General features: G+C 44.3%; 1 protein-coding gene across 1 annotated transcript in view; it reads left to right on the top strand.

The window, feature by feature from the left end:
• Positions 1 to 14,552, top strand: part of LOC123745535 (hemocytin) — a 316,051-nt gene that overhangs the window by 38,121 nt on the left and 263,378 nt on the right. The window contains exons 8-17 of the mRNA XM_045726144.2: positions 88 to 183; positions 2,726 to 2,917; positions 3,076 to 3,247; positions 4,700 to 4,854; positions 6,983 to 7,125; positions 8,506 to 8,668; positions 12,305 to 12,423; positions 12,771 to 12,936; positions 13,293 to 13,524; positions 14,074 to 14,269. Coding sequence (XP_045582100.2) covers positions 88 to 183; positions 2,726 to 2,917; positions 3,076 to 3,247; positions 4,700 to 4,854; positions 6,983 to 7,125; positions 8,506 to 8,668; positions 12,305 to 12,423; positions 12,771 to 12,936; positions 13,293 to 13,524; positions 14,074 to 14,269 — 1,634 coding nt within the window. The remainder of the gene's footprint in view (positions 1 to 87; positions 184 to 2,725; positions 2,918 to 3,075; positions 3,248 to 4,699; positions 4,855 to 6,982; positions 7,126 to 8,505; positions 8,669 to 12,304; positions 12,424 to 12,770; positions 12,937 to 13,292; positions 13,525 to 14,073; positions 14,270 to 14,552) is intronic.

Raw genomic sequence — 14,552 nt, 5'->3', positions numbered from 1 at the left:
TATTGAAGCATATTATCTTAAACATTATCTGCTTATACACACACACACATAATGTATGCAAACACAATAAAGTACGTCTCTTTACAGCCATCTGTGACCCCGCCTGTACGAATGAGGGAAGATGTATCGCACCTAATGTGTGTGAATGTACTCCAGAATACCGTGGTGACATCTGCCAGTACCGTAAGTGTGCTTTCTCGGGTGCCTTCTTTTATATATGATGTGCTTGTCTTCCATGGTGGTCAGCATCCACCATCTTACCTCTTGCTCTCTATATGTATGTCATTTTATCTTGTATTTCTTCTTCCTCGTCTTTTTATCTTCTAACATCTATACCTGTTTCTTTGCTTTACACCGTTTAGTCTCTGAATTATCTTCCCTCACTGCTTTATTATGGTGTCTGTGTGTGTTTATAGTATTTGTAATTGTTGTCTCGAACTATTGTAGCTCTTGGATCATTCTGACCGCCAGTTGTCTACTGACTCCCTGTCTATTAAATAATTGGTAGAGGTGGACAGCAATTACTTTCAGTTATCGCTTTTATTGGTGTACGTATTGTTAAATACTGTACAGTCTACATTGTTGTGGTACCACAACAAAGATGCGAGATACTTGGACACCCCCAGGCACAAAAACAGAGAAATATATGTAACAATAACTAGACTAAGACTGGGACATTCCAGACTGAAACGAGGCCGCTTATAATTACAGGACATAGATAAATGAATATTGTATCCAATGTCATGTTCACAGAAAATCGAACATTATCTCCTCCACTGTTGCAGACATCACAGTGTTTGAATCAATTTCAAAGTGCTCTTCAACATCAAACACATATTAGAGAAGACTTCTCATTACATATATAATAGCAAGTATAATCAAAACATTGGGTAAAAGTCCCCAATCAACTAAAAATTAGGCCGCGTCTGACCTAAGCATTGTACCCCAATCATGTAGACAACTGTACAAAGAAAACGTGAAGGCATATGGCTCCAGAGCGGCGGTAAAGATCAGCTGAACCATCACAACATCATTCCCTCACCGCCGAGTACATAAGCTCTAACTCTTAACAACACAAAAACATTCAAGCCTTGCCTGACCCCTCCACATAGACGTCTCTACATCGCCACTCGTGCAGTATTGTGAGGAGCACACCTTCGTGGAAGATATGGCGGCCCTCAGGTAAGAGATGTAGTGAGCAGCAGTACAGGCCGCGCTGTTTACATAGATGGAAGGTGGTGATAATACTGTGCAGCTCTCTGACAATTACTACTTCGAGGGCGATAGTTGTGTCATTGATGTAGTATCAGTACGTCTGCCCACCCTACCATACATTTATTTAGCGTTAAAATCATTACAGCTTGTCAGTTTATGTATTGTGCCGTCATACCCATTCCGTGAGCGGTGGTGGACAGGTTTATATATATATATATATATATATATATATATATATATATATATATATATATATATATATATATATATATATATATATATATATATATATATATATAAACTGCGTCAATTGTGTGTGTATATATATATATACACACAATTGACGATCACTAAACACTGATCATTTGTATGCGGAAAAACCACAAAGAAATGTGAAAGAGAGATGAACGTTTCGGCCTGTTAAAGCTGTTGTCAACACCAGACTGACTAGAGGAAGAGAGAGAGGATACAGGCCAGCACCAAGGAACCTGACCAACCCATCTCTAGGGAAAGGATTACCAGAAACAGGAGAGGTCGAAGAAGATTAAGCGGTCAGAGAATAAGGAATAAGATTAACGAAAAGCCTCATGAACACACAATAAATGAATATAAAATTGTAATGAGACATTGTAAGCCTCCTTTTCAGAGTTTTTTCTTAAACTGTTGTGTAATATTGTAACTTAAAACAGGGTCAAGTTTGTACATACCAGCACTAACATTGAGAAGATTTGGACATTGACTAATTAGCGCAGAATCAATTAAATTCCGTTCCACAAAGCCATTGCAATTGGCAATGCTTTTCGCCCCATCCCAATTAATAGTGTGATCACACAAACTTGTATGTAGATACAAAGCATTAGACGTTTGGGCAGTTCTTATACTATAAGCATGTTGGGACATACGTAATTGTAAGGATTTTCCTGTTTGTCCAAGGTACACAGACTCACAATCATTGCAGGGAATCGAATACACACAACCTGCTGTACCAGGGGAGTTTTTTATTAAATTAAACTTGATCGTATTATTACTGAACACCAAATTGATATATTAAGGCTCTTAAAAACTGGGGAAAGTTTCTCAAATCCCATCGCATAAGGTACCACCAATGAGTTTCTATTTTCTGGTTTCGCTTTGGAGACATTATTATAAAACGTACGTTTAGCTTTCCCAAACGAACAATCCAAAAACATCTTAGGGTACTGTAAACTCTTCCCAATTTCATATATTTTACCTATCTCTTCATCAAAAAACTCAGAGCTGCATACCCTGTTGTAACATTTCTTCCCTCTCATGTTCATCTCTGCCTTATCCTATACTAATCCTTGCTACAGAAACCTCCTTCCTTTCCATTACTTATTCTAATTTATCTTTAAACTTGCTATGTTTATTAGTAACGTCTCAAACTATGAGTAACATTTGTGACTATGTTTTGTATTGATGTTTAAGAAATACTTTTAGATTGCTCCTAAGAACGCAACTCCAGAGATAATATCCGTAACGATACTTTCAGCTATATCAAACTGCGACCCCAAGAATCTTGGCTTCAACGGTGGGTACAACTGCTCGGGCGAGGGCATGGACTTCGGGTGTGTTCTCTGGTGCCCAGCGGACGTAGAGTTCGATTTCCCAGCTGCGGAGTTCTACACCTGCGACTACAGCTCCGGCGTCTGGTCTCCGTCGCCCATACCCATGTGTGACTATGGTAAGGCCTCCTACTTTTGCACAGACAAATAAACATTCTGTTTTACAGATAATCGTTTGTGTAATTCTTGTGATACTTGACCATTTAGTGCGTGGAGTGCCACTCTACCACATACGAGTGAATAACGGATACTGCTTGAGCATAATTTGACGTTGCAGGATTCTTAGCAGTAACTCCCTCGCCCTTTGAGCCAAGTCGTGGGACGTACCCGCCATTATTCGGTGTAGACGCCAGCTTAATTACTACCACACAAAAGGTCAAGAAGCTGCCAGGCTCCTGCTTCACCTGGTCTGGCACTCACTTCAAGTCTTTTGATGGAAAAGTGTACAGGTGAGGCAAGGTTGATGTTTACCTGTCTGGTACAAGGTGAGGTTCACAACACATTGTATATAGTCATGACGTTAGTGGCAAATATTATTATAGCAAGAATTATCCTTGTAGTACTCAACGTACTACAAGGATAATTACATGCAAATATTCCTTTTGCCTTTCTGGATATCGAACCCCGTGATAGACGGCATTTGTTTTGGCTGGTGTGTGTGACCATCAGGGGTAACACAGGTGAAGCCTAACATTCACAACGTCACTAAACTGATGTACTAAACTGCCCGCACCTGAGGACCAACAATAGAAAACGTGACATCACATCAATATTGCGAGCCGCTTTGCTTTTAATACATCAGTTTTTGGCCTTAGGGGAATGTATAGGTCAACATGTAGTTTATATATTGTAGAGGACGAGTTGCCGGTAGTGTTCTTAGTCTTATATAACCCATTGTTTTATCCAGTCGCTGTAAAGCCTTGCTTAAAATCATCATATATTTCTATATTATATTTGACAACTGAGATATACAATATCAGGCTATTGAATATTTTGATGAAAGTACGGCGAACTTTATTGTATTTTTAACTGCAAAGTTAAATCATTGCAATTGTGTTAGAGAGTGGAGCAGGTCACGCTGCAGATATACGACACAGGGGTGAGGGTGTTATGTTAGCGTGATCTTGACACACGGTAAACCTCCAGTGCTTATAATGTGAGGCAGTATATATATGTATATACATGCTACTTTCTGGCAACAATGGAGTGTCATTAGCACTAACTGCTACATTCTAGCAACAATTGAGTGTCATTAGCACTAACAGCTATATTCTAGCAACAATGGGGTGTCATTAACACTAACTGCTAAATTCTGGCAACAATGGAGTGTCATTAGTACTGCTACATTCTGGCAACAATTGAGTGTCATTAGCATTAACTGCTACATTCTAGCAACAATTGAGTGTCATTAGCACTAACTGCTACATTCTGGCAACATTGGGTGGGTCATTAGCACTAACTGCTACATTCCCAGGATGCAGTCCATAACAGTTCGCTCACTCTGAGTACTCATTTTCTGCTAGGTGAACAAAGGCATCAGATGCAAAGAAACGTGTCTAAGCATCTTGCCCTGTCCGAGCACCGAACTTGGGTCCAGCTCCTTGTGAGCAGGATGCGAGAACCACTGTGTTGTTGGTCAGATCATTGTATTAAAATGCCGACTCCTGCAAAGCTTCGATAATTACTATTACAAACATATGTTCTCTTCTGGACAGCTTCATGACCCCGTGTCATAACCATGTGTCCCCTTGACAGCTTCATGACCCCGTGTCATAACCATGTGTCCCCTTGACAGCTTCATGACCCCGTGTCATAACCATGTGTCCCCTTGACAGCTTCGAGACCCCGTGCCCCTTGACAGCTTCATGACCCCGTGTCATAACCATGTGTCCCCTTGACAGCTTCGAGAGCTCGTGTCCCTACACCCTGCTGCAGGACTCGTCCCATGGAACCTTCACCGTCAACTTGCGCACGGCTGACGGCTGTCAAGGGTCATCTTGCCCCAAGGTCATCCAGATCTTCCTAGAGGACGACGAGTATGTTCTCCAGGCCACAGGTCAGTCCCACGTGTTGGTCCCACTTGTTCTTGTTAGGTCATGTTATCTTCTTTGCTACGTCATAATATTTTCATGCTTAGTCATGTTATCGTCTTGCTTAGTCATGTTATCTTGTTGCTAGGTGTGAGATTTTGCCTTTAGGATTGACCTTAGAAAGGCGGGAGCAACCGCCAGGACCTCAACACAATGTTGAAGTCTCTATCCGCTGAGGCGTCGAGCTCAAGTCACGTAGCACTAGTAAGGGTAACCCACGGGTTCTCACTTTGATACTTTATTGACTTTGGCGCTATGAATCAGGTTTCAAATTCCCAGAAGCAGGAGTTCAGATAAAAATTCACATGAACCATTGCAGTATTAAAATGTGGGAATAATTATGTTGAGGGGTTGACATAAAGACCGTTCTCTAACAATCAACTAAGTACAAGGGCGTGGAGAAATTATAGAAAGAATAAGGCACTAGTGAGCAGAGTAAAGATACCAGAGCGCCAGGAATGAATACGTCAGGGTGAGAATTACCAGTGGGGAGGTGAGGAAGCACCTGCTAGAGTTGTAAGTGACAAAGGCTATAGGCCAGGATGGAATCTCACCTTGGATACTGAAGGAAGGAGCAGAAGCTCTGCCCCAGTCACTCTCCATGGTGTATAGCAAATCACTGGTAACAGATGAACTGCCAAAAATTTGGAAGATGGCTAATGTAGTCCCCGATATTCAAGAAAGGTGATAGACAGGAAGTACTAAACTACAGGCCAGTGTCACTAACTTGCATACCATGTAAGGTGATGGAGAAGATTGTGCGAAAAAAGCTAGTGGAACATCTGGAGCGGAAGAACTTTGTATCACAACATCAGCATGGGTTCAGGGATGGCAAATCATGCCTCAAAGGTTTAATTGAATTTTATGACCAGGCAAGGAAGAGAGGGGTGGGCAGACTGCATATTTTTGGATTGTCAGAACGCCTTTAACACAGTACCACATTAGAGACTAGTGCACAAACTGGAGAGGCAGGAGTGAAAGGGAAGGTACTCCACTGGATAAGGGAGTACCTAGGCAACAGAAGACAGCGAGTCACTGTGGGGGATGAGGTCTCGGAGTGGCGAGGCGTCACTAGTGGAGTCCCGCAGGGGTCAGTTCTTGGGCCTATACTGTTCTTGATATATGTAAATGATCTCCCGGAAGGAATTAGACTCGTTTCTCTCAATGTTTGTTGATGATGCAACAATTATGAGGAGGATTAAGACAGAGTAAGATAGTATGAGGCTACAAGATGACCTAAATAAACTGAAGGAATGGTCCAATAAATGGCTACTAATAGGAGGCCAGACACAGGGTACCGACTGGGAGATGAAGTCCTTCATGAAACGGACAGAGAGAAAGATCTAGGAGTTGATATCACACCAAACCTGTCTCCTGAAGCCCACATAAAAAGAATAACGTCTGTGGCGTATGCGAGGCTGGCTAACATCAGAACTGCCTTCAGGAACCTGTGTAAGGAATCATTCAGAACCTTGTACACCACATATGTAAGACCAATCCTGGAGTATGCGGCCCCAGCATGGAGCCCCGTACCTTGTCAAGCACAAGACGAAGCTGGAAAAAGTTCAGAGGTATGCCACTAGGCTAGTCCCAGAACTAAGAGGCATGAGTTACGAGGAAAGGCTGCGAGAAATGCACCTCAAGACACTAGAAGACAGAAGAGTAAGGGGAGATATTATCACTACCTTCAATTTTTTCAGAGGAATTGACTGGGTAGATAAGGATAAACTGTTTAACACGGGTGGTACGCGAACAAAGGGAAACAGGTGGAAACTGTGTACTCAAATGAGCCACAGGGACGTTAGAAAGAACTTTTTCAGTATCAGAGTAGTTAACAAGTGGAATGCATTAGGCAGTGATGTGGTGGAGGCTGACTCCATACACAGTTTCAAGTGTAGATATGATAGAGCCCAATAGGCTCAGGAATCTGTACACCTGTTGATTGACGGTTGAGAGGCAGGACCAAAGAGCCAGAGCTCAACCCCCGCAAGCACAACTAGGTGAATACACACACACACATGCATTCCCCCCCCCCACTTCCCACACACACACACACACACCGCCATGTGTAACCAGAGCCGCTTGTGTCCACAGAGACGGGTGAGCCAAGTCTGGCCTACCGGGACACCAACCTGGCCATCCCTGGTCAGATGAACGGTGTTGTGTCGGAGAGAGTGGCCCACTTCGTGGTGGTCAAGGTGTCCGGCCTGGGACTGACCATCAAGTGGGACATGAAGGTAAGTCACCAGCACGGTGGAGTGTGAGGTCAGTGGTACTTACCCATTAGTGTTCATGTGGGAGTGAGGTCTGTCTCTTTATTCCCCGCCTACTAGCCTTGTACCTGTTGCCTTTCAACCGAACTAATTTTCAAATTCTTTGTCCAATTGGGCCTCAAAGTTGTGGATGGAGGTGGCTTCCACAACTTCTTCTTTTAGAACATTCTATTTGTTAACAACCCATTCAAGGTACGAGTACTTTCTTACGTCCCTTCGGGTCATTTGCGTTTCCAGCTTCCACCTGTGTCCTCTTGTCCTGCTTTCTCTCAATCTGAAGAAGTTATCCTTGTCCACCTTATTTATTTCCCTCATTATCTTGTAAGTTGTGATCATATCCCCTCTGTTCCTTCTATACTTTAGGGTCATGAGATTTAGTTCCATTAGCCTATCTTCATAGATCATTATGCCTCATTAGGGTGGGCAGCCCTGCTATCTCCCTCTGTAGTACTCTCTGTTTCACTGGTAAGCAGGTCTGGTCCACTATTTCCCCAGGTTCTACTCTCTGTTGTCAGATTTGCATTATCCCATGTGCCACTTTCTGGTTGCCTTGCATTTCTCCGTTGCTTTTCTTCTCTGATTCTCTGTACTGTTTCCCTTTTCTCCTTAGACATGTCCTGTCTAATAAACACAGCATGGTACTTTTCCTCATTTCTTAATATCTCTTCTCTGCCAGTATATACTTAACTGGGTTGCTGTTCATAAAAATCACTTTCACTGGTCGGTTTCTTCCTCTCTGAAACTCACCTAACCTGCAGAAATGCTCCATTTTCTTTGTTGCATTTCTGGCCTGAATTTTGCATAGAATTTCTGTTATTTTATTCTGTTCTATCTCCTTATTTGCCAAGTGTCTCCCTCACGCTCAGGTAGGTTACATATTATTTCTGATCTCTCCCTCTCCAACTCCTGCCTTATATATTTCATGACTTGGGTAGTTTATACAGCCTCTGACACTGTTTCCTTAATTATCTTCTTTCCCTCTGAACACTTTACTGCCTCAACAAAAGTTTTATCTGGTCTTACTCCTCAAAACTCGTTTACATTCTCAATTTGTTTAATTCTTTGTCTCTGTTATCTTACTCACTTCCTCTGTTGCCTTTGCTTCCTCTTCTCCCTGTTTGTATTGAGGCCCACTTGGTGGTGGTCAAGGTGTCCGGCCTTCATCTGACCACCAAGTATAACATGAGTGTAAGTCAGCAGCACAGTGTAGATAGACTTAAGAGATGCGTTATAATATGCCAAAGAGAGCATTTGACAAAATAGCATTGATGTACTGAAATACAATATCAAGTTAGGCATTGCCTGGAAGGTGGAAGCGTGAGTGAGATGTTCCATGCTCCCCAGAGCTTGGTGGTGACGGAGATAAGCGAACTGCTGTGGAACAGGACGTCAGGACTTTGTGGTCGCCGTGATGGCTCCCAGGACAACGACTGGAGCTACGCTGACGGCACCCTGGAGCCTAACGTCAACTCCTTCCTGCAGGCGTGGCAGGCCAAGACCCTTGGAGGTTAGTATAGTCCTTCCTCTCATATATATATGCTCCAACCCATCCTCCTGAAATGATAGTACTTATAGTAACTATTTGCTGGAAAATACCACTATGTAGTGATGGTCCACCAGTACACCACCTTTTGTACGTATAATTTTATAGATTCCGGAAAAATAATGCTAAAAACTAATCTTAAATATTCCTAGGCCTAGTATAGCACATATATTTGCTATATTAATCCTAAGATAGCAGATATTAGGCTTATAATTGTTAGGAGAGGTTAGGTTAGACCAACACTTATGTTGTGGTTAAAAATGTTTCCAGTTTGTCCAAAGTGAATAACACAACAGGCAGCTTTCAGGTAGTCCATCACTACATATTGGTACGTCCCACCATATGCCTGTTATAAGTACTTTCATATAAGGAGGACTGATTGATATTTTCCTACAAGCTTGAGCTTTGAGCTTTGATGTCCAAAGAGCTTGGTGAGGATGTGGGAGGAAGAAGGATGGGGCAGTGAAATTCTTAGAACAGGATCTGAATGTGGAGAGAGGAGGCTTGAAAGTTCGGTGGCCTTTCCACCGTGGATTGGAGATGTTTTCTCGGTCAAGCCTGTGGCTTGAGTACTTCTTAGGCGGCAGGAGGCTAGTGGTGAGGCGGTGTGATGTCGTCCTGGTTCACTTGAGGTGAGGTCTGGCTTGGAGGAGGCATCTTCCCTATTGAGATGGTGAGAGGTAGGTTCACTGTTGCTTGGAGGTGCTTTGGCAGGGAGGTATTCGCATGTACTTTCCAAATGACAGCGGTAGTATTGGAGTTCCTATCGGGTCTTCGTACTTGTCCAAGAAGGGCAATTGTCCTTTCTTGAAGTTGAATTTCAGGTCGATGTATTCTCTCTTCAGGGCGATGAGGTCTACATATTGTTCCACGGTCTCGTGATGGACAAAGATAGGGTGAGGAAATTATTTTTGGTTTGTGTCAGGGTGGTTTGTGAAGAGTTCGACGAGCCGGTTGCATTCTAAGGCGATGACTATTCTTGTGCTACTGTTGCCGTTGGAAACATCATCGTGGAGGAAGATGGCAAAGTAAGGTTTTTCCTTGCTTGGGCTGCTTGGGTTTGGATCAAAGTCTGGATCCACGTATGTAATGTTCTTTGCCAAATTGTCTGGATCAATTGGTTCCTGTGGTTGTGGATATGGTTCTGATTCTGATTCTGAATCTGATTCTACTTGTTGGCGTTTTGCTTTCCTTTTTGCCTTTGTCACCCGCCTGTTGACAGTAGGCGTTGAGGCTTCCATTGGTTGTTGAGATGACTGGTCTGGGGTGGAGGTGGACTGGGTGGATGTTGATGTCTGGGTAACTGGTGTTGTTGACACTGGTGTTGGGTCAGCCTCAGAGGGGGTGGTAGTGGCATGGCTTCGGTTGTTGTTGGTGTTGGAAGCTGGTCTGTTTGGGTTGAAGCAGCGTTTTGAGGCTGTAGCAGGTCCGCTGAGATTGTCATGGTAGGTAGATTGTTTTGGGTGAGCAGCATATTCAGTATTCTCACGTATTTGGCGACGTCTGTTCCTGCCATGTTCTCAGCTACACTGATCAGGGATGGGATGCTAGTGGTAGCGACCGAGACCGCTGATTGGTTGACAGGAGAGTTGGCTGGCTGGGCTGCAGTCGCCTGTGTGCTGGGTCCCCAGTGGAGTAGGAGGGTTCTGGCCTGGTGTGGATGTCTGTGCAGCAGGAGCGTTGGGAAGCACTGGGAACGACGTAGCCTGGATATTGAAGCTCGCCGGCTGAATGGTTGTTGGGTTGGCAGTTGCTGTTTTCTTGATTTCGTCAAGTCGTACTTGGCAGTCCATGGAGACGGCGGTGTGAACTCCTCCACAATTCAGACACAAGTTGCTGGCAGACTGGCAGGTTTTGAACTGGTGATCTTGGGTGCAAATGCTGTACTTTGCCTCTGCTTGTGGACAGTTCCTGGTAACATGGTCGAATATAACACTTAAAACATTGGCGGTCGATGTAGTAACGCTCCTTCTTGACAGTGTCAGGTGTAATGGAAATGTCCAAGCATCTGAATCCATTTTCCGTTGCTGCAGCAGCTGTTGTGAAGGTGACCTTGAGAGTGGGCCTTGGGGTGTCGTCGTTCTTGATGACTTTGACTTTAGCTGCAGTCAGAGCAGGGTTCCTGGAGTTGATGCTATCAAGTATGTTGTCCGGGTCCTGGGTGGTGATGTAGACACTCGTGTGGCTGACGAAGATGGTTCGTTCAGCCAAGGAGCGTCGGGTAGGAGTAATGATAAGGTTGGAGTTTCGTAGGGCGTCCTGGTGCTCTTGTGCAAACAGTTGCTCCAGAGCTTCCTCGCTTGAATAGAGAAGTACAGCGCCATCGGCATCGTCGCGGATGTCCAATGGAGCAGCATTCGTAATGTCGACGATTTTCTTTAGTAATTGGGGCCCATTGTATCTGGTTTCGTCCCGAAACCGGACTTTGATGCGGTAGATCATGATGATGGTGAATCACAAGCCATATTGTCTTCCATCCATTCTATTTAAGTGTATGAATCCTCTAAGGCATCTTTGCTTGCTAGACAGGTGTTGTTTTCTCCCTGTTACTTGCTTCATATTACAAGTACATAAACATGCGGGACAGTCAGGTCATGCCACCCCATACATTTTCTTCTCCCAGTCATGCCACCAATATATGTTCTTCTCCCAGTCATGCCACCAATATATGTTCTTCTCCCAGTCATGCCACCAATATATGTTCTTCTCCATGCTGAAGAACACGAGTACTGTCAGATTTTGGCGCATTCTTTGTCACATTTAAAGTTTAAATTTAGTTTTCTTTAAAAATTCATCATAAAATCTTGTATGTAGTTATTATGTCCCCTTTGTTTTTCCTTACTTCCTGGTTGGTGAGGTCCAGTTCCCTCAATCTTTCCTTGTAGCTCGGGCCCCTCAGCTCAGGAACGAGTTTTGTGGCATATATTTAGACATGTTCTAGTTTTGCTTTGTGCTTTTCCAAATGAATATTCATGCTGGGGCTGCGTACTCTAGAACAGGTCTCACATACGTTATATATTTAGGGCCCTGAAGGTCCCTTTGTCAACATTTCTGAAGGCAACACGGACGTTGTCCAGCGTGCCATAGGACGCTGACTTTTGGTCCGCTAATGTGAGCTTTTGCCTCGGTGGATGTATCCACGCCCAGCTTTATCGCCTTTTCTGCTGCAAGAATTTGTCTTTCCTTCGTTATTTTCTGCGGTACAGTTCTTCTCATTCTTGTTCCAGTCCTCATAAACTTACATTTGGCTTGGTTAAATTCTAGCGGTCATTTTTCTTGCGTGTAAAGATCCCTTTCAAATGAAGGTTGGGAGTCTCTGCCAGGGGTTATTGAGTACTCCATTGAAGGTTGAGAGGCAAGTCCCAGAGGATCGAGGTCAATCCTCGTTAGCACAACGTAAGTGCCATTAGTGCCCACGTAAATGCATAATACAATCTGAACATGTAAACAGTTGAAATTGTATTATGTATTTGTACATTTCTGCTGGTATTTAGGAGCTGCCTCGTACGGGCCACTTGGCCTTCGGCAGTTACCTTTATTCTTATGTTCATATTTATGGTCCTCTTATCTTAAATAAGCATACAAATTGTGTCATTGCAGAGCGGTGTCTGGACCGGCCAAAGACTAAGCATCCGTGTGGCCGAAAATCTGTAGGTTCCGAAGCTGACAGATTCTGCGCTCGTCTCCGAGATGACCCAAGATTTGAAGAGTGTCGCCAGGTGAGGTGCTAGCTCCTGGGACCTGGCAAGCTGCCGGGAGGGGGAGGGGTGGGAGGACACCATTATATCACTACCACTTACACTCTCACATGGCTCTTCTACACAAACCATTTCTCTACCTGCGAAATATTAAGCCGATTCCATTTGTTCCTACATTAATGAGTGAAAAACTTAATTGGCATAAACCATTAACCTCGAGTTAACCCTTATATGTTAATTGGCGTAATAGGCTCTCTATGAGTTATTAGTTTACTGGGAGTTCATTGTGGAACTGATTGTGTAGTAAGAATATGTGTAACCATTAAGTTGTTGTGTTGGGGTGTTGAGAGAGTGTGTGCTGTGTGCAGGTGGTGGACGTGGAGCCCTTCGTCAGCACCTGCCGCTGGGACTACTGCGACTGTCACTCCCAGGACCGGGAGACCTGTTCCTGTGAAACCTTCGCCGCCTTCTTCAGGGAGTGTATCAGTGTCGGGATAAACATCCCGGACGGCTGGCGCTCACAGGATCTCTGCCGTAAGTGCCATGTTACATTGACTTGAATTTGTTTAATGATCGAGGTTCTCATCAATATTTGACATGAATTATAGCAACGTGTTAAATCTAGTGTTCTTGTTATGAATGTGAGACATTAGACAGTGCGCTTCTCGTGCTTGAGGAACATGCTAGTGTCGTTCATGAACCTGGCTTGTCCTGAGTAGAAGAGTCTCATTTTGAATGTCTAACATTTTCCTATTTTCATCGATTATCTTCGCCATTACTTTCCATTAAATTAAACTGGAAAACAGGCTAGTGATAATGAAGACAAATATGAATAGTATTTTTTTATTTTCACTATTGTATAATATGATACTTGGTGATGGTTACAACAGCGATGGTGTGCGAGTCTGGCAAGGGGTACAACCCCTGCATGTCTGCCATCCAGCCCCGGTGTGGCCAGGCGGCAGACAGTGTGCGTCCAGACTTCTGCGTGGAGGGGTGCGACTGTCCCGCCAACCTGGTGCTCCACCAGAACCTCTGCATCCCCGCTCAGGACTGTCCCTGCACCTACCGCGACAAGGTCTACAGCACCGGGGACACCATACCCAACGACTGTAATTCTTGGTGCGTCTTGTGTTCAAGGACACGTTTGCTTGTAGTGTGGAATGAATGATGGCCGCCTTGTCTTCTTGTCCACCCATTCTCACTATTCTTTTGCAGAATCACCAATGATGGTCAAATTAACATAGTCAACATAGAGGTAGCAGACTGTTACAATCATATGCTTTTACTTATGCCTCCAAAGTGAAGAGAATGCCCATTATTCTCCACCAACTTTGCTGTGACCTTTGCCTCAGACGCCCTAAGCTGTCTGGAGCAAAGGTGACAGCACTGAGCATCAATAAGTCTTCAGACGTTTTGAAATGACCTGGTTGGCGCCGACTCTTATGTTGAGCTGTGGCACAGTTTCACAAGGCACTTGTTTAGCCTAGTTACGTCACCGTAGTAGGACCCATCATCCCCAGGATACTGGAAGGTCGCTGGAGACATGAGGTACTGGGTGTGTGGCCAGGTGTGTGTTGAGTGTAGCGTAGGTGTGTGGTGCCTCGCTGTGGGACGGGGTGTCCACAGCACGTGCCTGGGAGGGGAGTGATCATGACATATTGTCCACAGCACGTGCCTGGGAGGAAACTGGGTGTGTACAGAGGTCAAGTGTGGCTCCCGGTGTGCCGTGGTGGGAGACCCTCACTACACTACCTTCGATGGCCGCCATTTTGACTTCATGGGCAAGTGTTCGTACTACCTGGTCCAGGGCCAAGACTTCAGCATCGAGGCCGAGAACACGCCCTGCGCTGGCGCCATTTCTGAGGTAAGTGGTCGTCATTCACTTACCAACCAGGACATTCACGCTACACTGCTGTAAACGGCTGGTAAAGGAACCGTTGTAATTCAAACTGAAGACCCGTTATGAAACATGTTTAAATAATTGACGATTTTCTTATGATTTATAAAAGGAAGATGTTAAACTGCTCTTTAAGTATACTTATCTGGTTATATATAGTTAACATGTTGACTGTTCATGAACATGAGGTATATCGAGCGAGGCTACATGTACACAGTGCAAGTTTAATGTAGAGGTGTGCAGGGGCGTG

This window comes from Procambarus clarkii, chromosome 71, assembly GCF_040958095.1.
Source record: "Procambarus clarkii isolate CNS0578487 chromosome 71, FALCON_Pclarkii_2.0, whole genome shotgun sequence".
In the NCBI taxonomy this organism is placed as follows: domain Eukaryota; kingdom Metazoa; phylum Arthropoda; class Malacostraca; order Decapoda; family Cambaridae; genus Procambarus; species Procambarus clarkii.
This window is presented reverse-complemented; position numbering and strand designations above follow the sequence as displayed.